At 53.7% G+C, this 21,447-nt stretch overlaps 1 protein-coding gene across 2 annotated transcripts in view; it reads right to left on the bottom strand.

Moving 5' to 3' along the window:
* Positions 1-335: 335 nt before the first annotated feature.
* Positions 336-21,447, bottom strand: part of NECTIN1 (nectin cell adhesion molecule 1) — a 92,594-nt gene continuing 71,482 nt past the window's right edge. Inside the window, exons 6-11 of one of the 2 annotated variants that reach the window (XM_039913449.1) lie at positions 18,185-18,341; positions 17,195-17,282; positions 16,843-16,935; positions 13,674-13,724; positions 11,942-12,125; positions 3,015-3,096 (exon numbers count right to left, since the gene is read on the bottom strand). In XM_039913449.1, the coding sequence (XP_039769383.1) occupies positions 11,985-12,125; positions 13,674-13,724; positions 16,843-16,935; positions 17,195-17,282; positions 18,185-18,341 (530 nt within the window). In that variant the 3' untranslated portion in view covers positions 3,015-3,096; positions 11,942-11,984. Of the gene's footprint in view, positions 3,097-11,941; positions 12,126-13,673; positions 13,725-16,842; positions 16,936-17,194; positions 17,283-18,184; positions 18,342-21,447 lie in introns of both variants that reach the window. The other variant, XM_039913450.1, reaches the window with a different exon arrangement.

Genomic DNA, 21,447 nt, shown 5'->3' with positions numbered 1-21,447 from the left:
CCCAAGCGCTTAGTACAGTGCCCTGCACACAGTGAGCAGCATGACTTAGTGGAAAGAGCACGGGCTTAGGAGTCAGAGGTTGTAGGTTTTAATCCCGGCTCTGCCACCTGTCAGTTGTGTGACACCGGGCAACTCACTTCACTTCTCTGGGCCTCAGTTACCTCATCTGTAAAATGGGGATTAAGACTGTGAGCTCCACGTGGGACAACCTTATTTCCTTGTATCTACCCCAGCACTTAGAACAGTGCTTGGCACAAAGTAAGTGCCTAACAAATTCCATCATTATTATTATTAGTAGTAAGTGTTCAATAAATACGATTGATGGATTGCTTGATTTCTCTCTTTTATTGAAGCTCAGAGGCAGGTCTGGTGGTCCCAGCAACCTTTATGGGGGAGGAGGACCACATCTGGGTGCCTTCCCACTACCACCCAAAGGGGTTTTTCCCATTTCGGCTCCAGCCCGGCCCTAGCTGGAGAGGGCACTGGATCCTGGGGAGGTGAAGGGAGAAGGAGCTGACCCCTCCTCTCTGCCCACCCTGTGGACCCCATAAGCATTGAGGGTCAAGGCTGGCTTCAGTTGGTAAGCAAGGGAGGCAGCTTCCTGAGGGATCATCGGAGGAGGAGATTGGGGGGTGCCCATGGCTTTGAAGTTGGAAACCGGAAGCCGGACCTCTCTGCCCAAATTAGAAATTGCCCCTGAATTAAGGGGGACACTGGAGGGGGGTTAGAATGGTTCTGGATCTAGTGGGGGGTTGGAGTACCCCCAGAGACGTGCTCTAGATTCAGGGGTTCAGCCAGGCTTCCCTGTGATGTCATTCCATCAGGCTGCATGACTGGTGTGACATCTCCAATGGAGGCAACTGGCATGGCCTCTGTCTGCCCCTCCAGTGTGTGTGTGTGTGTGTGTGTGTCCCCAATCTGGGGTAGGGGGTGGGAGAGGGGTAGGAGGCTCAGGTTAAGGAGGTGGCCAGTGTGGGGGACGCCCAGGCCTTGGGCTGTCTAGTCAAGAGCACACCCACTAGAATGTGAGTTCGTTGTGGGCAGGAAATATCATTGTTTATTGTTGTATTGTACTTTCTCACACTGAATAGAGTGCTCTGCACACGGTAAGCACTTAATAAATATGATTGAAAGAATGAATGAAAGGGCAAGAAGTGAGCTCAGTCCTGCCCCTGTAGGGCCTCCTCCTTCTAGACTACCCCTCCCTTACTTGCCTAAGGGGGAATTGCCTATAGCTCTTCCCTAAGCGGCCCACAGTTCTTCTTACAGTAGGCATTTAATACATAAGGGTCTCGGCTGCATCACAGAACTGACTTACTCTGTGGGCTCAGTGGAAAGCTGAGGGGGAGGAAGGAAAGACCGGAGAGGGGGCATTCACAGATCTCCTTGCCCCTCTACTGACCGGAACTTTCTGGGCATTAGCTGAATTCCCTCCCAGCACCAGGAGCGGACACCCATCTGTTGAGGGGCCAGGGTGGGCCCGGGAGGCCGAGGTCTAGACTGTCAACTCGTTGTGTGCAGGGAATGTTTGTTTATTGTTCTATTTTACTCTCCCAAGTGCTTGGTCCAGTGCTCCGCACACAGTAAGCACTCAGTAAATACGATTGACTGCTTGACTGATTGAGGTTGGGACCAAACCATTTTATCAGATGAGCCCCACCAAGCTCCCACGGTCACCCTCTGGAAATGAGGCATCAATGAGCTGCAAATGCCAGTGTGTGGGGCTGCCTATCTTGCCTGGCCACTTGCAGGCACCCCTGGCCCAGGGGAGTGGGGAGAGGTGGATCGGAGTCTGTCCATGCTACAATCCTGCCCTGGTACTCTGCCCTCCTTGGGGGTGGACACCCCGATGGATTGCCACTGGGTGGCCAGATCACCTTGGGTGGGTAGAGGTGCCCAGCTGCTGCCATACTACCCAGGTCCCTGACCATGGTGGAAGCTAGGGCAGCAGGGGTGGGCTGAGGGAGGGGGCTTCAGCAGCTTCATGGCGAGCAGGAAGAGGGAGGAAGAAGGTGCCCGGGGACAGCATGGGGCAGCCACTGCTGGGATTTCTGAAGAGAGACCTGGGCTGGCACCTCCGGAGCTTTGACTTTCTGTCTTGGCCAGAGATGGGGGAGGGAAGGGGTTTCTGCCCAGTGGAGAGGACCCCTCTCCTACCCTTTTCCCTTTCTCCGGGATGCAGCCTGGTGGTCTGACTTGGATCGGCCCTCTCTTCTTTGGGGTTTCAGGGAAGTGGGGATCAGGTGGGGGGCTAAGCATGTGGCAAAGGAGGTTGGGAGTTTTGGTCTCAGGGCAGGGCAGAGAAGGAGAGAGAGGGACCTCGAGGAGCAACAGCTACCAACGGAGAAAACTTGACCATTTTCAAGCCAGAATGGGGCTGCAGGGACACTGAATGCTCATGCCTGTACTTGCTCACATTCATGCATACATGCACCCTGGCACACTCTCTCTCCATTCCCACCTGTATATTTTCTCCCAGTGTGTAGTACTGTGCTTTTCACATAGTAAGTGCTTAAAAAATACTATTGCTACTATTACTATCCATTAGCATGCTCACAACTCCTCATTACCGCACATGCTCGCACATTCACGTGTGCTCACCCCTCCTCATTTCAACACAGGCTAGCACATCCACATGTGCTCACACCTCATTCCTGCACATGCTCACACACTCACCCCTCTTTATGGGCACCTATTTGCACCCAAGTACCGGGAAACATGAGCTAAATTAGGGGAGGGGTGGGAGAAGGAGTGGGGCAATTGAGAACTGGACTAGAATGAGGCCTAGGAGGAAAATGGATAGGGAAGTGGTGGGGGATGAGGGATGGAAAAGATACACTTTTTCTTCTCCCCTGACCTGGATCCAGAAGTGGTGGGTGGGCCGGCCTGGGAAAGGGGCTGGGTTTGTCTCTACACATACTGCTCGTTTGGGTAGATGTAAGGGGCCCGGGAGCCAGGGAAGGAGGTGGGAGGGTGGGCAAAGCCCAGGGGTTGGTAGGTCTTGGGTATCCCGTCCAGATATTGATCTTCAAAGGAGTAACGGTAACTCAGGTAGTGCCCTGGGTCCACGATGGCCGAGGGGCTCTTCTCGAAGTCCTGGAGCGGGGGAGAAGAGAGAGATGAGTGAGAATCGAGGCGGGGAAGAGCGGGTGCTTAATGATAATCATCAATGTGTTATTTATTGAGGACTATGCGTTCAGCACTGTACCAAGCGCTGGGAGAGAAACAAGATGATGGGGGCAGATGAATGGGTCTTTTCTGACTCCCTCCATAGGAACCATTACCCCTCTCCCACCCGGGGTCTAATCTCGGCTCATCCCCCTCTCAGGAGCCCTCGGGGGGGATCGTTCCCCTCGAGGAGCAGCGTGGCTCAGTGGAAAGAGCACGGGCTTGGGAGTCAGAGGTCATGAGTCGAATCCCGGCTCCGCCTCTTGTCAGATGTGTGACTGTGGGCAAGTCACCTAACTTCTCTGTGCCTCAGTTCCCTCATCTGTAAAATGGGGATTAACTGCGAGCCTCACGTGGGACCACCTGATTACCCTGTATCTACCCCAGCGCTTAGAACAGTGCCCTGCACATAGTAAGCGCTTAACAAATGCTAACATTATTATTATTCCCCCCCGGACTAACCCCCTTCCTTCTCTGCAGAGTCCGAGCGAACCACCTTGAGGTTGTTTCCCTGCCCGCCACGAGGGGGCGCTCCAGCCCCGCTTAGACTGGGACCCGCACGGGGTGCGGGAGGCTGATAATTAAATCAGGAAAAACAGCTCTTCCCCCTACCCGCCCCTTCCCCCTCTAACCCCTCCCTCCCGACTCTCCCAGAAAGGGGAGTTGTTGTTTACCTGGCCCTCCCTGCCCCCCACCCGCCCCTCCAGCATTCAAGCAGACTGTGGGCCCCTGCAGAGAGAGATGGAGGAGAGAGAAAGAGAGAAGGCCTGAGAGTGAGAGACAGAGAGAGGCAGAGAAAGACGCAGAGACGGAGGGGTCGAAGCACTGTGGCCTGAAGAAGCACTGTAGGCTAGTGGATAGAGCGAGGACCTGGAAGGCAGAAGGTCTTGGGTTCTGTTTCTGTCCTCTGTGTGACACTAGGTAAACCACTTCACTTCTCTGTGCTTCAGTTCATCTGTCAAATGGGGATCGAGACTATGAGCTCCATGAGGGACATGGACTGTGTCCAACCTGATTATCTTCTCTCCACCCCAGCGCTTAGTGCAGTGCCTGGCACATAGTAAGCGCTTAACAAATACCATCATTATTATTATTAGGAGACGCCCCCATCCCAAAGCCTGGGTGGGAGGAGGGAGTGAACAGTAGTGCCTGGCCCAGTGCTCCTGGCCCTGGCAGCTCCTGGCAGCCACCGACTCCCTCTCCGCTCCCACCCCTCCCCTGGTGCCTTCTCACGCACAGCGTTTCCTTCCCCCATGTGGCCCCCGGGAGTGACCCCCAGAGAGCCAGTGGCGCGGAGGAGGCCCAACTCCGCAAGGAATGAGAAATCCCTCCGATGGAGCCAAGAAAGGGACTGCCGCTCTGCTTTTTGCAAAAATCAAACTCCTGATGATGCATTTTTAATGAGCTTTGTCCCCCAGGCTCTAACTTGTCCACCCTGAGGCCACTGGCGGGGCTGAAGGCCCCGGTCCGGGCAGGGCGGGTTTGGGGAGCAAGGAGCTCCCAGTCCCCGGGGCCTTCCTTAGCTCCCCACTCCCCCCCACTTCCTTCTGACTGATAAATAATTAAATACGCTGCTGGAAACCAGCAAAAACAAAATGTTGCCAATGATTTATTGATACCACGGCCAAACAGGGGCCTAACGCTGAGGGGGAAGAGAGGGAGGCTGGGGGAGGGGGGAAGGGAGGTGGGGAGGAAGGGAGGTGGAGAGGGGGTTGAGGTTGGTTCTTTGGAGCGTCTGTCTGGGGTGCGACCAGTCTTCTGCCCAAAAATTATCGCCGCGCTCTTCACGGGATGATGGATCCCGCTAGAGTCGGCCCATGAAGACAGGAATTTGGACCGCGAGACCGGGTCTCAGATTGCTTCCTGATTGGCCCCAGTGGTTGCCTGAATGACAGCTGCTGCTCAGGGACCCCTGGCTGCTCTGCACTGCCTTCTCCCCTCCCCCCAGCCTGCTAGGTTCTGGGCGTCCTGCAGCTCCTCAGAGCAGCAGCAGCAGCCTGAGCAACCAGGGCTGGGAGGAGTGGAAAAGCCTGACACACATCTGTCAATCAAGCGGGTGGGCTGATTCACAGCAGGTTCTCCACAAATGTTTCCCAGAGGCACAATGCACTTCCCTCAGGATTGATTGACAAGGAGGGTTATCTTTATCTATTTTAATCAGGAGAGTATTCCACTGGAAAAAAACCCTGCGAGCCCAGGGAGGGCCTTGAAGCTCCCTTGGGGCCTGACTTGGGAAGCTTGGGGGATTCCAGAAGTCTGGTAGGCAGAGGTTTGTGGCAGGCTGGGAGGAATAATAATGTTGGTATTTGTTAAGCGCTTACTATGTGCAGAGCACTGCTCTAAGCGCTGGGGGAGATACAGGGTAATCAGGTTGTCCCACGTGAGGCTCACAGTTAATCCCCATTTTACAGATGAGGGAACTGAGGCACAGAGAAGTTAAGTGACTCGCCCACAGTCAGACAGCTGACAAGTGGCAGAGCCGGGAGTCGAACCCATGACCTCTGACTCCGAAGCCCAGGCTCTTTCCACTGAGCCACGCTGCTTCTCTTCGCGGGGTCAGGGTCTCTGCTGCCCGGGAGCAGGACAGGACCATTGCACTTGGATCTGTGACCTTTGGGCATTTGATAATTGTCCCACCCCTTACCAGCACTTATGTTCTTACTTATCTTTAAATTATATATCATAAATTTCTTATTTATTTATATTAATGCCTGTCTCTCTCTCTAGACTGTAAGATCATTATGGGTGGGGAGCACGTCTGCTAATTCTGTTGTAATAATAATAATGATGATAGTATTTGTTAAGCGCTTACTATGCGCCAGGCACTGTTATAGGCACTGGGGTAGATACGGGTAATCGGGTTGTCCCACGTGGGGCTCACAGTCTTAATCCCCATTTTACAGATGAGGTAACTGAGGCACAGGGAAGTTAACTGACTTGCCCAAAGTCACAAAGCTGACAAGTGGCAGATCTGGAATTAGAACCCAAGACCTCTATCTCCCAAGCCCAGGCTCTTTCCACTAAGCCACACTGCTTCTCAGTGTCCTCTCACGCTCTACTTGATCTTGTAGTGTACCAAGTGCATAGTATAGTGCTTTGCACATAGTAAACGCTCAGTAAAGACCACTGATCAAAGGTGAGGGGGAAGCAAGTGGAACCAGAAGCAGTGTGGACTAGTAGGTATAGCTCGGCCCTGGGAGTCAGAAGGACCTAGATTCTAATCCTAGTTCTGCCACTTGTCTGATGTGTGACCTTGGGTGACTTAACGTCTCTGAACCTCTGTTCCTCAACTGTAAAATGGGGTTTAAATACCTGTTGTTCCTCCAACTTAGACTGTGAGCCTCATGTGGTATTTGTTAGGTGCTTACTACGTACCAGGCACTGTACTAAGACCGGGGTCGGACCCAAGAAAATCAGGTTGGACACAGACCCTGTCTACTTGGGCTCCCAATCTTAATCCCCATTTTACAGATAAGGGAACTGAGGCACATAGAAGTGAGGTGACTTGACCAAGGTAGCAGCATGGCGTAGTCGATAGCTCATGGGCCTGGGAGTCAGAAGGTCATGGGTTCTAATCCTAGCCCCTCCACTTGCCTGCTGTGACCTTGGGCAAGTCACTTCATTCTTTGGGCCTCAGTTACCTCCTCTGGAAAATGGGGATTGAGACTGTGAGCCCCACATGGGACAGGGATCGTGTCCAACTTGATTTGCTTGTATCCAACTCAGTGCTCAGTAGAGTGTCCGGAACACAGTAAGCACTTAACAAACAAATACCAAGGTCACACAGCAAACACGTGGTGGAGCAGGGATTGAAACCCACATCCTTCTGACTCCCAAGCCTGTGTTTTACCCATTAGGCCATGGTGCTTCTCACATGGAACAAGGACTGTGTCTGGGACTGTATCCAACCAGATTAACTTGTATCTACCCCAGCACTTACACCAGCACTTGACACGTACTAAGTGCTTAATATAATAATAATAATAATCCATTTTGCAGTTCCGGGGAAGGGATGGCCTCACCTCTCTCCTCCCCACACATAGTTTCCACCGTTCTGCTCCTGAGGCTCTTGGACGAGTGGTGAGCCTGAGTGGGATGGGGGTCCGTACCCCGGAGGGGGCAGATGGCTGCATTTTCTTCCCCCAAACCCTCTGCCCTCTCTCTGACTTTCCTTTTGTCAGTTCCCCTAGGCTGCCCCAGATCCCCCCCAACTCCCTAGATCTGCTGGGCTCCTGCTTAGTCCATCCATCTGTCCATCTGTCTGTCCCCCGCTCCCTCGCTCCTGGTGTCAGGGCACCCAGGGTGTGTCTAGAGGGAAGAGTTATGGGGGGCTGGGGAGGGGTCAAGGGGTTAGGGGCAGAGGGGAGTTGCAACCTTGGATAGGGAAGACTGTTTGATCTCCCTTTGAAGTTCCAGCCATTTGGAAAAAGCTGCTTGGAGAAGGGGGTGGGGAGGGAGGGAGGGACAGATGTGGGAAAGGGAATGCGTAGCTGGTCAGAGAGGGGGGGCAGGGTCCACGCGGGACTGGTAGAACCAAGAGAGATATACCCAGAGAGACATAGAAACAGAAAGAACGTCTCAGAGATCTTTGAGCTCTAATTTACAGACTCCTCTGCTTCCAGGGGCTCCTCAAAGCTGGTGCCCACCCTCAGACTCCCTCCTTCCCAGAAATCAGAAGAGGGGACAGAGTTCGGGGGAGCCACAAGGGAAATAGCATGGTGTAGTGGATAAAGCAGGGGCCTGGGAGTCAGAAGGTCATGGGTTCTATTCCTGGGTCTGCCTCTTGTCTGCTGTGTGACTTGCCCATCCCACTTCACATCCCTGTGCCTCAGTTACCTCATCTGTAAAATGGGGACTGAGACTGTGAGCCCCACATGGGACAGGGACTGTGTCCAACTCCATTGGCTTGTATCCACTCCAGTGCTTAGTACAGTGCCTGGAACATAGTAAATGCTTAACAAATACCATCAGTATTATTACTGGGGTGAGAGGGGGGACTCTCCCTCTGGGATCACCAGCAACCCGAGCAAACCCCACCTGAGAAGGAACAAGGAGAGGAGAGGGGGATCAGAGAGGCAGGGTTCAGAGTCATGCTGGGGAGGGGCTGGGGGCAGCACCTGTTCCAATCTGACAACCGTGTCGGAGCTTGACAAACAGGCAAGTAAAAACACGTGTGTGTGTGTGTGAGGGAGAGAGAGAGAGAGTGTGTGTGTGTTTGGGGGAGTTGGGGGGGCAACACTGGATTGAGCTGTTTCACAGAAACTGCGTTAATCCCAAATCATCCTCTTCCCCCTCTCCTTTCCCCACCCCAGCCCCGAGCCTCTTCTCACTCCATACCTCAGGCCTCTCCCCTCCATCTTGCTTCCCCCCTACCCCATCCAGCTCGCCTCTGGCCTGGACCTGCCGAGACTTGGACACGCACTGCCCCGCTGGGATGCCCCCATGATGAAGGGAGATGATGGGGAATGGAGTTCAGGGGGCAGAGGTCACAGGGAAGGGGGCAGAGGTCACAGGGCAGGGGGTCAGGCCAATGGTTAGGCCTGGGAGCAATGACCTGGGTCCTGACTGGGGTTGGGGAGGAGGCCGAGGAAGGGGAGGGGGCAGTTTCTGGAGAGGCAGAGGGCCTCGCTCAGAGATGTCAGCCCCGGCCCTGATGAAAGTGGGAAAATCTGGCAGGACGAGGAGGGGCCGGGGGGGCAGGAGGGGAGTAGGTGTTGGGTTCAGGGAAGCAGTCGGTACCCCTCCCCCTTCCTCGGTCTCCCAGCGGCTTCTCTTCCAGGCTCTCGGGATTATCTGTGTCAGGCTCCGTGTGACCCGCTTCATCCAGACTTCAGAGAGCCGGGAGGACTTCCAAATTGGGATTTATGGGATTAACATCTTTTCATGGCAGGAAAATCCCTCTATCCTGCCCCCTGCCCCTCTCCCCAGGTCTAGGGCCAAGGACCTCCCAGGGAGGCTTTGGGGCACCCCTACAGCCCGGGGGTGGGGGTGTTCCTTGCACCCTTGTCTCTCCACCTGATCCGAGTCTGTGGGAATGATGGAAGGGAGTGGGTGGGTGGGGAGGGAGAGATTGGCTAATTAGAACCTGAGCCTGAGGCCCAGAATGCATTTCTGATTGGTGGAGAACAGAATAGTCATCGCAAGTTACCAACCCCAAAGTCCTTTGCCAGGATCTGTTTCATTTACTATCAGTAATAATAATAATAAAATTTATTAAACTCTTACTATGTGCCAAGCACCATATTAAACGCTGGGGAAGAGATGAGATAATCAAGTTGGACACAGTGCCTGTTTCCCATATAGAACTCAAAGTCTAAACTGGAAGGAGAACAGCTATTAAATTCCCTTTTTACAGATGAGGAAACTGAAGCACAGAGAAGCTAAGTGACTTCCCCAAGTTCACAAAGCAGGCAGGAGGAACAGCTGGGTTTCAAATCCAGGTCTTCTGACACTTAGGCTTGTGCTTTTTCCGAGGCCACGCTGCTACATAAGTTATGAATTGATCTGTGCTCTTTTTCACCCCAAAAAGCCACCTCCCTTTTTCTTCTTCCAATCCCTGCCCCACTTTCCCCATAGCTGCTATACCCAAGATCCATTTTATTCCCCTTACTATCATTTAATGTCTTTCTCCCTCTATAGACTGTAAGCTTCTTGTAGGTAGGGATCATGTCTACCAATTCTACTATATGGTACTTTCCCAAATGGCTTAATACATTGCTCTGTACTCAGCAAGCACTCAATAAATACCCTTGATTGACTGATTGATTTTACCTCTGTTGCTCTGTAGGTAGAGTGCATGCTTTGCATGTATGAGGCCCTGGGTTCGATCCTCCTTATCTCCAATTTGGATTTTTAATCGCTTAGTGCAGTGCTCTAAACATAGGAAATGCTCAAAGAATACCATTGATTGACCTTCTGCCCCTGGGAAAGTACTTTCAAAAAAAGTCAGTGAATGCTTTAGTGCTCCTGAGCAAAGGGAACCACTTAATAATTGAGTATTTGTTAAGAGCTTACTATGTGCCAGGCACTGTATTACTTGCTGGGGTGGACACAAGTAAAGTGGGTTGGATACAGTCCCTGTCCCACATGGGGCTCATGGTTTCAATCCCCATTTTACAGATGAGGTAACTGAGGTCCAGAGAAGTGAAGTGATTTGCCCAAGGTCACCCTGCAGACACAGGGCAGAACTGGAAATAGAGCCCATGACCTTCTGACTCCCAGGCCTGGGCTCTCTCCACTATACCATACTGCTCCTCATTTAGCTATGTCACATCTGCTCTTACCTCCTCTTTTAGATCTTTCTTCATGGTATTTGTTAAGCACTTACTATGTTCCAAACACAGTACTGGGGTAGATACAAAATAAAGTCAGACACAGCTTTTTTCCCACACGGGCCTCACAGTCTAAGGGAGAAGTTGGTGATTGTCTCCCCCTTGCCTCCCAACCCAGCCACCCCCAATTCTGGCCCTGGTAGCTCGGTCCTGTACTGTCCCTATCCCTGACCCTGTTCTGAGACCAGCAGGGAGCTCGCCCACGTTCTCTGAAGGAACTGGAGAGCGGAGCGTGACTCGAGACTAGAAGCTCCTCAACGGCAGGGAATGGATTTACACCTAAATCTGTGACCTTCGGACACACGGTCTTCTCTTCACCCCCATCCCCACCCCCAGAGCACTTATGTACGTATCTGTAAATTACATATTATAAATTACTTAATTACTCATATTAATGTCCTTCTCCCCCCTAGACCGTAAACTCATTATGGGCAGGGAACATGTCTGCTAATTCTGTTGTATTGTACTCTTCCAAGGGCTTAGTACAGCGATCTGCACATTGTAAGAGCTCAATAAATATGATTAATTGATTGATTACCAATTCTCTTGAACTCTCGCAAGCACTTAGTACAGTGCTTGGCACACAGTACAAGCTCAGTAAATACGACTGATTGACTACTAACTCTGTTGTATCGCACTCTCCCAAGCATTTAGTACAGAGCTCTGCATACAGTAAGTGCTCAATAAATACCACTGATTGATTGATTGGACAGTTTATCACAGGCTGGGGAGGGAGAGCGAAGGGACAGATATTCCCACCCTGGATTCGGCCCCCTGCATTCAGCAGATACTCGGGAGGGGCCACCAACAATGTGCACCAGGCTGGATCCACAAGACTGGATTTAATGGCATACGGATTCATGGTGAGCAGCGGGGACACATATTGGCAATCCAAGGTGTTACCCTTACGGCTGGAGGGCTGCGATCCCCCTTCCCAGCAGCTGGACAGAAAAGAATTCAAACCAGAATGGGGTGTCTGCCTGAGGGGGGCCCTGCTAATCATAATTATTATTATGGCACTTGTTAAGTGCTTGCTATATGCCCATCACTGTTCTAAGAGCTGGAGTAGAGATGAGTTAATCAGATTGGACACAGTTCCTGTCCCACAAGGGGCTCATAGTCTTAATCCCCATTTAACAGATGAGGTAGCTGAGGCCCAGAAAAGTGAAGTGATTTGCCCAAGGTCACACAGCTGACAAGTGGCGGAGCCAGGATTAGAACCCTGCCTCAAGTTCCTGGGAGGAACTCAGCCCTTTGCCCCTTGACCCAGGGTTGAGAGGAGAGGGATGGCCATATTGCATGCAGGGGAGGGATTAGGAGGGGAAGCACTGTAGGAGAGGTTGGGGGGATTGCTGACAGATGGACCCCAAGACTCCATGCAGGGGCGGGGGCAGGAGGGAGGGTGAGCAGAAGTGCAGTGGCAGGATCATGCATTTGTGTACCTGGAGGCCAGAATCGAGGGGGAGAGGTCTAGGGTGGCATGCTCTAGCGCCAACTGGACTGGATCGTGGCGTACTCTACAAGATCTCCGGTGGCGAGGGTGGAGCTTCGGGGGCTGGGGGCGGACCCAAGGGCGGACCTGTCCAGCTCTGCGTAGTGGACATCGGGGTCCTTGAGGCCTGAGGCCTGGAGGTGAGGGGGCGGGGAGGCGGCCAAGACGGAGGCAGGGGTTGGGGGGAGGTATTCAGTAGTGGAGGGAGGGGTGAAAGGGAAGAGAGCAGTGGGGGGTGAGGGGGCATGGAGAGAGAAAAAAAAATCAGTGAGTGACCACAGGCAAGCTGGGAGCTCATGTTTCCCAAGGTCATGGGCCGCTTGTCCTTATCAGGCCTCTCCTCTCGGCCAGCTACAGAAACTCTTTATGGTCCCTGCAGGTGCACTGACCCCTCTCTGGGTGCCTGATGGCATGAGCTCCAGGGACCCTGGGCCCGCCATGGGGACAAGAGCAATCCAAGGGGAGGCATGCTGGTGTCTGGCCTGTCCTTTCTTTTCTTTTTTTTAAAATGGTATTTTTTGACACCATACCAGCTTCCTGAGCAGAGGGACTTGGGTACAGGCCAAAGGGTTACCCCAGCAGGGAGCGGGTCTTCTAAGTGGGGAGAATGAGAACAACTCCTCAACTGTCCCCACTTGCCAGCTAAATCTCCCCTCCCACTCACTCTTCAGTGCCTGGAGACCTGGAAAGGGCTAAGGCTACGGCGCTCAAGGCCCAGAAGGGCAATTCCCTGTAGACCCCCTCCCCACAGTATCTCCAACCCTACGGAGACGAGGGCCCCAGCCCACTGGGCAGACCAGGATGGAAAAGTAGAGGAATCAGGAGTCTGGGGCCCCAGCTGCCCTGGGGAGGTGGGAAGGTTGGAACAGGAGAAGCCAACTCAACCCGACTTTCTTTTGGGGATGGCGCTTTTGGGGTTGGAGGCAGGGGAATAGACTAGATGAATTCCCGGAGTCCCCTCCAGTCTGCAGAGATTTCAACCTTGACCCTAGCCCCGATGTCACCTCCCAGCGCCCCTGGGCCAGGAGAGAGGATCAGGGGGCACCCTCCAGAAGGGGTTAGGCTGGGGTCTGTTTGTTCAGTAAAGTCTGGCTGGGGCCTCCTCTGAAGATCTCATCCCTTCCAGCACTGTGGTAACCCGGGGCAACCCGGGTCACACAGAGGTCATCCGGTTCATCCTCCAGCCTGAAGGCCTCTGCCGGGGGACAGTGGAGTCCCCGGGGGGCCCAGCTGGTGCCCGCTCCGGTCCACCCTGCGTCCCAGGTGCACCCTCCCGCTGGCTGCCCCTCCGTCTTGCCGCTGGTTGGCAATGAGAATTGATGGCGACATCAATAGCGTGGCTTGTATACAAGCGGCGTTGCCAACAAGACCAAGTGTTTGGGATAAATCATCGGCGCCGGGCACGGGTAATTGCTCTGCGGAATTACATTTCTCGTGGCAAGCACGGAGCCCTCGTCAGGAGTCAACCTCGCTCCTGCCCCTTCCTATGCTCGCGCCCACGTATCTGTCTGGGAACCTGCCTACGCCCAGCTCCCATGTGCTTCCAGTGAGAGGCGGGAGTCCCTGCCCTGGTCATGCAGGTGGAGGTCCGGACCTGCACGCTCCCCCCACCTCCCACGTGGGTTGTCCCCTTCCAGGGTACACCCACGCCCACACGTGTTCCCCGACTCAAAGACACATACACGGCCCTGCGAGAGGGGGCGGAAGATGCTTGCTGGGAGGCTCGACCGGGCCTGAAAAAGAAAACAGAGGAGGGAAGGGAGGGGCAGCCAGGTGCCAAGATGGAGAAAGGGATAGGGGAACCAACTGGAGACTAGGATGGTGTGAGGGAGGGAAAACCACTTGGGGATGGGGATTGGAGACACCAGCTGGGGACCGAGATGTGGAGGGGAGGGGAACCAGTCGGGACTGGAGTTGGGGAAGGCAAGGGCCAGGATGTAAAGGGGAAGAGAATCACTTGGGCCTGGGAGGTGAGGAGGGAAGGACAGAGATGGGATGGGAACCACTTGGGACTGGGATGGAGGGGAGGGAAGGACCAGGATGTGGGGAGGCAGGAGGGGAACCACTTGGAACTCGAATGGGGGGAGAGAACGACCAGGATGAAAGAGGGAGGGGAACCACTTGGGACTAGGATGGAGGGAGGGAGAAATCACTTGGGGACCGGAACGGTGGGGAAGGGGGAAACAACAAAGGGGAACAGGGATGGTGGCGTTAGGGGGAAACCATGTGGGGACCAGGATGAGGAGAGTGGAGCCACCTGGAGACAAGGATGGAGGACTGGGGAGTCACTTGGGAACGGGACTGTGGGAGAGGAGAAAACTAATTGGGGAACAGAATGGGGGCTAGTGGGAGAACCCTATGGGGATTATTGCAGGTGGGGAGAAGGAATCACCTGGGGATTGGGGTGAGGGGTGTAACCACCTGGAAATGGGAGTTCAGACCAGATTGCTTTTTGGAGGCCTGGATAGGCTCCTCCCAGGGGCGGGCCCCTGCCCCCCACCCACCGTGCAGGCAGAAGGAACTACAAAACCATTAGTGGAGATTACAAGCCCCTGCAGCTGCTTCCTTAAATCACGGCGATTTTTATGCTCCCGGCTGGCTCGATTTTATGCTCTTTTCTCATCTGATTCTCCCACGTCTTTCCACCTCGCCCCATGCCATCATCTCGCTCCTCTTCTTCTCCACTCTCTGCTCCCTCTCCCCCCTGCCCTAAACCTGGCTGGGGCCTAAGCGATTCCCCGTCCCATCTCCCAGCAGAGCTTGGTCCTGCACGACATTATTCGGGGTCCCGAGGATGCGACTCTCAGCTCCCAATCCTTCCCGGAGCGGGACCCTAATGGGACTCCGGGGGTCGACGCTGCCAAAGCATGGGGGGCTAAGCCCATCTGGGTAATAGGTCAGCACCAGGCCAATAATTCCCTTTGAGTCACGTGTTTGGGCCTCGTGGTGTGTAAGGGTCAAGAAGAGCACCTGCTGGATTTCAACTAACCCTCATTTTCAGTGGGGTCCAACTCGCTTTACTTCGAACCCAGCAGTGGTGCTCCCCATGTAAACGGGGCAGTCGGGTTGACTCTAGAACCTGGGCCCAGGTTCCCGCTGGGCTTATTTTTTTTTAATGGTATTTGTTAAGCACTTACTATGCTCCAAGCACTGTACAAAGTGCTGGGGTAGATATAAATTAAACATGTTGGACATAGTTCATGTCTCACCTGGGGCTCATAGTCTAAATTGGAGGGAGGAGGATTTAATCCCCATTTCACAGATGAGGTAACTGAGGCTCAGAAAAGTGAAGTGACTTGCCCAAGGTCACACAGCAGACAGTTGGCAGAGCAAGAAGTAGAATTCAGGTCCTTCTGACTCACAGGGCTGTGTTCTATCCACTAAGCCACACTGCTTTAGGAAGGGGGGATAAGGGCTTGGGAAGGGGGGAGAGTGAAAGTGATGAACAGAGGAGAATATTATTATATTATGTGATATATTATTAATAAATATTAACAATAATAAGTGGCATTTGTTAAGCTTTTTATATGTTTCAAGCACTGTGCTGGGGTAGATCCAGGCTAGCCAGATTGAAAATAGTCCCTGTCATTCAGGGGCTAAGGAAATACATAACGCTGTCAGTCAGGCCCGTGGTGCACACTTCAGGGTCAGAACTGGGATACTAAGTCGAAAATCCAGGAGAAGTGAGTTCACACTCATTTCCATTACTTCCCTCTAGGAATGAGCTTGGGATAACCATCCATCCGCCTGGCTCTGGCCAGATGTCCGTGCCAAAGAACAAAACCTTCTGTGAAGGGAAAGAGCTAGGGGACAAGGGGGCTGGCACCTGGGGAATCTGGAAATGCCAACCTAGGGGCATGAATGCCCACCCACCCTGCAGGGCCGGGGAGGAGAAGGGAATGTTATCTGTGGGCTCAGGTAGGCTGGCAACTGGTGGGCCCCGCCCATGGAGACATATCAGCCTCAAGGGCTCTGGTGCCTACTGAAAAAACAGGACTCAACTGGAGTGGAGGCCATCTGAGCGGGCCTGGAGCACCACCTGGGGAGGGGCTGTTGGCGGCCTGCCTGCAGCCTGGGGTGGGTGTTGGGGCTTGGGCAGGGCAAGGAGTTGCAGTGTGCACGAGAGGTGGGGTGCGAGGTGAGGTGGGATGAGAGGGAGAGATCCAGATGGCTCCCCTGGGGCTGGATTGGGCAGGAGAGGCAGCAGACTGGTTTGGGTGGTTGGGTCGGTTAGAGTCGTGGGAGCCCCAGACAGATTTGTGGGATCCAGCTGTGTCCTCCTCTAGCCCCTGCTTGAGGTCTCTAGACAGAGACAGAGAGCAGCTTCCAAGCCTGGGGGCCAGAAGAAGGCCCCAGGGTTGATGAATCTCATTTGTAATAATGATAGTAATAATAATAATTTTTTTGAAATGGTGTTTGTGAAGTGTTTACTATGTGTCAAGCACTGTTTAGATACAAGGTAATTAGGTTGGATACAGTCCCCGTCCCACATGTGGCTCACAGTCTTAATCCCCATTTTACAGATGAGGGAACTAAGGTAGGGAGAAGTTAAGTAATTTGCCCAAGGTCATACAGCAGACAAGTGGCAGAGTTGGGATTAGAACTCAGGTCCTTTCGACTCCCGTGCCCGTGCCCTATACACTAGGCCACGCTGCTTCTTTGTAGGGGTTGGCCGATTGGTGGTCAACTCCAGGGCCTTCCTTATTGGCACTCAAAGCAGGTGGCAACTCCTCTGCCCCTCCCTCACTTTGCTCTCCCCCCCACCCCCGCCACCACCGATGAGCTCTGAGTGGGGCGGGGGGAAGGGCAGAGAGTCACCCCTCCACCCAGCCAGCTAGGGAGACTCCTCACCTGCTTGCTGACGTAGTCGCTAGCCGCCATGTCATAGTATGGGGGCTGCAGCTTCTCTTTCTCCTCGGGCTGCAGGGATTCCAGGTGGACAATCTGGAGGGGTAGAAAGACCACTTCTGAGGGAGGAACTGGTCTGTGCTGTCCCCCTGCCCACTGCCAGGGTCCCACCCTACCCACACCCCCCCAAGTTCAAACCCCTGAGGGAGCCCCACACTGGGCTTGGCCTCAAGCCTGGACTCCAGCCTCCTTTTCATTCTCTGCTGCTGCCCTTCCCCCCACCAACCCTCACCCCAGGCACCCTGTATCCCTCCTCCCCCATCTTCCTGTATCCTCTGTCCCATATTGGGCTCACCTGGATCTCTTCAGTTGCCAGCTGGCACTCTCCATCCTGCTTCCGGGCCAGGGGTGGGGTGGGATTTTGGCCGGGGTGGAGGTCTGAGCTGAAGGGAGGGAGGGGATGCTTCAGTCCTCAGAATTTGAACCCAGAATACTGACCCCTTTCCCCTTTAATGCATTCTTTAATATTTGTTAAGGGCTTACTCTGTGCCAGGCACTGTACTGAGCACTGGGATAGATACAAGCTAATCAGGTTGGACACAGTCCATGTCTCACATGTGGCTCATGGTCTTAATCCCCATTTTCCAGATGAGATAACTGAGGCACAGAGAAGTAAAGTGATTTCTCCAAGGTCAGATAACAGACAAGTGGTAGAGCCGGGATTAGAACACAGGTCCTCCTGACTCCCAAGCCCATGTTCTATCTACTAGGCCACACTGTTTCTCAACTCCAGGCCAGGGAAAGAATTCTGAAGTCCTGGCCAGTCCTTCCTTTCTTCCCCCTCACCACCCCCTCCACAGGATGCTTAAAGAATTCGAAGCTCTAGACCAATATCCATATTAATAAGAGAAGCAGGTCTACCTAGTGAATAGAGCACAGGCTTGGGAGCCAGAAGGTCTTGGGTTCTAATCCCGGCTCCCCCACTTGTCTGCTGTATAACCCTGGGCAAGTCACTTCACTGCTCTGTGCCTGTTACCTCATCTGTAAAGTGGGGATCGAGCTCACTGTGGGCAGGTAATATCACTGTTTATTTTTGGATTGTAGTTTCCCAAGTGCTTAGTACAATGATCTGCACGCAGCAAGCACTCTATAAACACGATTGGCAGAAAATTCAAAATGCTTTCAGGGCCTTTGCCTGGTGATGCGGGGGTGGTGTGGCTTGCCTGGGTGGAGGAGGGTAGAGGGGGGACATTGAGGGGGGGAATCTCTTGGGTTTTCGCTCCTCTAGGCCCCTTGGGTGCCCTCTGACCCCCCGCCCCAGCAGCTCCCCGCAGACGGGACTCACAGGGCCCTGTCCACCTCCTTGCGGCTCTTCTGCTGCCTCTGCTGCCTCCGGAAGCACAGGAAGATAGCCACTGCTGCTCCGAGGATGAGGGAGGCCATCACCGTGCCCCCTAATATGCCCAGCATCCCGCTGGGGGCACCTTGCGCCTGGGGCTTGTCTGAACCGAGGCCAGAGACCGAGGACGAGAGACAGAAGACCAGGGGAGAGACCGTGGATGGGGAAACGGAGTCATGGAGAGAGGCCGAGACAGGAGGAGATCCAGGGGGCGGCGGGGAGACGGAGGACAGACAGACAAGGGACAGAGACAGGGAGAAAACCAGAATGAGGTGATGCTGCAGGGTAGCAGCCTGCTCTCCCTCTCACCCCCCGTCAAATCCCCTTGAATCCTTAGGCTGGTCGACTAGACTGTGAGCCCATTGTTTGGTAGGGATTGTCTCTATTTGTTGCTGAATTGTACTTTCCAAGAGCTTAGTACAGTGCTCTGCACACAGTAAGTGCTCAATAAATATGATTGAATAACATCCCAGGCCTCCAGCCTCCCCGCAGTCCCTTCAGTTTCAGCCACAGACCACTTCTAATCTGGTCTCCTCTCCTCTCAGGAAGGCGACTGCTGGGCATGGGGGACAGTGGCCCTTTTAGCCTCTTTCCCCCCCTCTCCCTTCTCCCCTGCTCCTAGTAGCTTTCTTTACCTCCTCCTCTAATAGTTCTCTTTCTCCCTCATCCTTCTTCTCCTTCATTTGCTCTCTCCCACTTCCTTCTCCAACTGCGCTCTTCCCCTTCTCTCCCTCCTTCAATCACTGCCTCTCCCCCATCCTTCTCCTCCTTCAGTGGCTCGCTCCCCCCTCCTTTTCAAACACGATTTTCCCCTTTTCCCCTTCCCCCAATCGCTCTCTTTCCCCCATCTTTCTCCTCCTTCAATCAGACTCTTCCCCCTTCTTCCCAAACCGGGCTCTTTCCCTTTCTCCCCCTCCCCCAGTCGCTCTCTTCCCCCCCGCCCCAATCTCGCTCTCTCCCCCATCACTCTTTCTCCCCTCCTTCGATCGTTCTCTCTCCCCACCTCTCCTCCCCTACCGAGCTCTTCCCCCTTCTCCCCGACCCCCAACTGCTTTTCCCCCTTCTTCCGTTCCTCCAATCGCTCTCCGTTCTTTCTTCTTCCCTAACCGACCTCTTCTCCGCCTTCTCCCTCCTCCTCCAACCGCTTTCTCCCCTCCTTTCCCTCCTCCAATCCCTTTCCCCCCGCCCTGCCCCCGCTTCCCTACCGTCTCTCTTTACCCACTTCTTCTCCTCCCCAAGTCATTTTCTTTCCCCCACAACCTTCCCCAGTCTCCCTCCTTCCTATCCACAATCACCTGGGTCCCCCTCACCCCACAATTTTTTTCCTTCTCGACCTGTGGGAATAGGATTTAATTTTCTCATCTCTCCAACCTAATTAAACTTGCAAATGAACTAATTGGGACTTGGCCCTTTCTCCAGTGCAAAGTGGGAAACCTGGGGGCTGGGGAGAAGCGCTGGCTAGAGGAAGAGGATAAAGTGGGGGGGGGGCTTGGGTCGACCAAGCCTCACCTGCCAGCTCTCCATCCTGGTCCCCTACATGGGGCACTCTCCTCCTGTGGGCACTAGAGAGGGGGTGCAGCACTAGAAACCCTAAAGCCTGCAGAGCAGGGAATCAAGAAGCGTAGAGGCGTCGTTTCTAGGAACTGACTGGACTAATCTGGGTGCTTCCTTACCAGCCGGAAAGGAAACGGTCCAATCAGCATCAAAGAACTGACTGGGTACACATGTTCTAATCCTGATCTGGCCTTCTGTGCTGTGCTCTGAGCCAAGTCATTTAACCTCTCTGAGCCTCAAAAAGAGAGAGATCAGAAAAGATGGAGTGGGTGGACCCAGCTGCTGAGTGATGTTTATAGGCCCCAAATCCCCCGCCTGACTTCATCTGAGCTCCTTCGCTGTCCTTTGACCTTCAGAGTATGCTCAGAGAGATCACCAGAGCAGAAAAAAATAATCTGCAGAACCAAGTAATATTAAAAAGGAAAGAAAGAAAAAAAAGCAAGCACCTGAGTAGGAATTCTAAATTACAGTTTGCAATAAACATCAGGGAATGCAATTTTCCAACTTGCCGAATTTACGTTACCAGCATCTCATTTAGCTCCTTCTCCAACCCCCAGCTGAAGGCGGGGAGATTTGCATAAACCAATCAGGTCCATGTCGCTCATTTTGATTTAGGAACGAAGCAATTGTTTACCTGCGGTTTCTCACTGCAGCTCACTTGGGTTGTGGGGAGATGCAGGCCTGCTCAGAGGCAGGGGGTTGGATCCAAAGACCCCGATACTGCAATTATTATTATCCTGCCGACACGGGACGTGAGGACCTCCTGACCCTTACTGCTCCCACCCCAGGGATGTGGACTGAAGGCAGAATGTGCTCCTTCCCACCCCACATCCTGGGTTTCCCAGCCCCTTCTGGGGTAATGTTTGGGGGTATCAGATAAGATTGCATTTGCCCTATAGGAAATGTCTAAGGGGGAATTGGGGGGTTTGCCTGGGGACAGGTATGGGGCCCTGAGGAGAGAGGTTTGAGGGCCTGTCTCCCCCTTAGACTAGCAGCCCCATGTAGAACAAGGACTCTGTGTCTTCTGATTGTAATGTATCTAATCTCAATGCTTTAGCACAGTGTTTGGCTCCTAGTAGGTGCTAAACAAATGCCACAACCATTATCATCATCATCATTATTATTAGGGCCCTAAAGAAACTTGGAGTGGGGCAGGAGTCACTAGCACATCCATGGGGCAGCCATTCTCTGTACACTGTACCTGATCTCTCAGTTCCAGTGTCCTAGACTGACACCCCTTCTCCACTCCTCCTCCTCTCCTCCCTTCTTTCTCGTCCCCGTCCTCCTCCTCCTCTCCTCTTCCTTTTTGTCCCCACCCCCTTCTCCTCCTTCATCTCCTCCTCCTCTTTGTCTTCAGCAGCCCTTCTGGCGTGCCCAGGTGGTTGGCATTAGGGATTTCACGCCCATTCCTCGGGGGCAGGGGGCACTGGACTGAGCTGGGGGTGGTCCTGGGGGGCCAGCACCTCCTCCCCCCTCAATCAAGGGTGGCAGGGCCGGGGGTGGGGACTGGGGACTGGGGCTCAGCAATCATAGCCTGACTGGGCCTGACCCAGACCTGACCCAGCCCCTCCAAACCTGGGGCTGGGTGGTAGAGGATGAAGGAAGACAAGCCATTAATCCCATATGCCTCAGACACAATTTATCTGTATTATACA

The sequence above is a fragment of the Ornithorhynchus anatinus genome, chromosome 11 (assembly GCF_004115215.2).
Source record: "Ornithorhynchus anatinus isolate Pmale09 chromosome 11, mOrnAna1.pri.v4, whole genome shotgun sequence".
Lineage (NCBI taxonomy): Eukaryota > Metazoa > Chordata > Mammalia > Monotremata > Ornithorhynchidae > Ornithorhynchus > Ornithorhynchus anatinus.
This window is presented reverse-complemented; position numbering and strand designations above follow the sequence as displayed.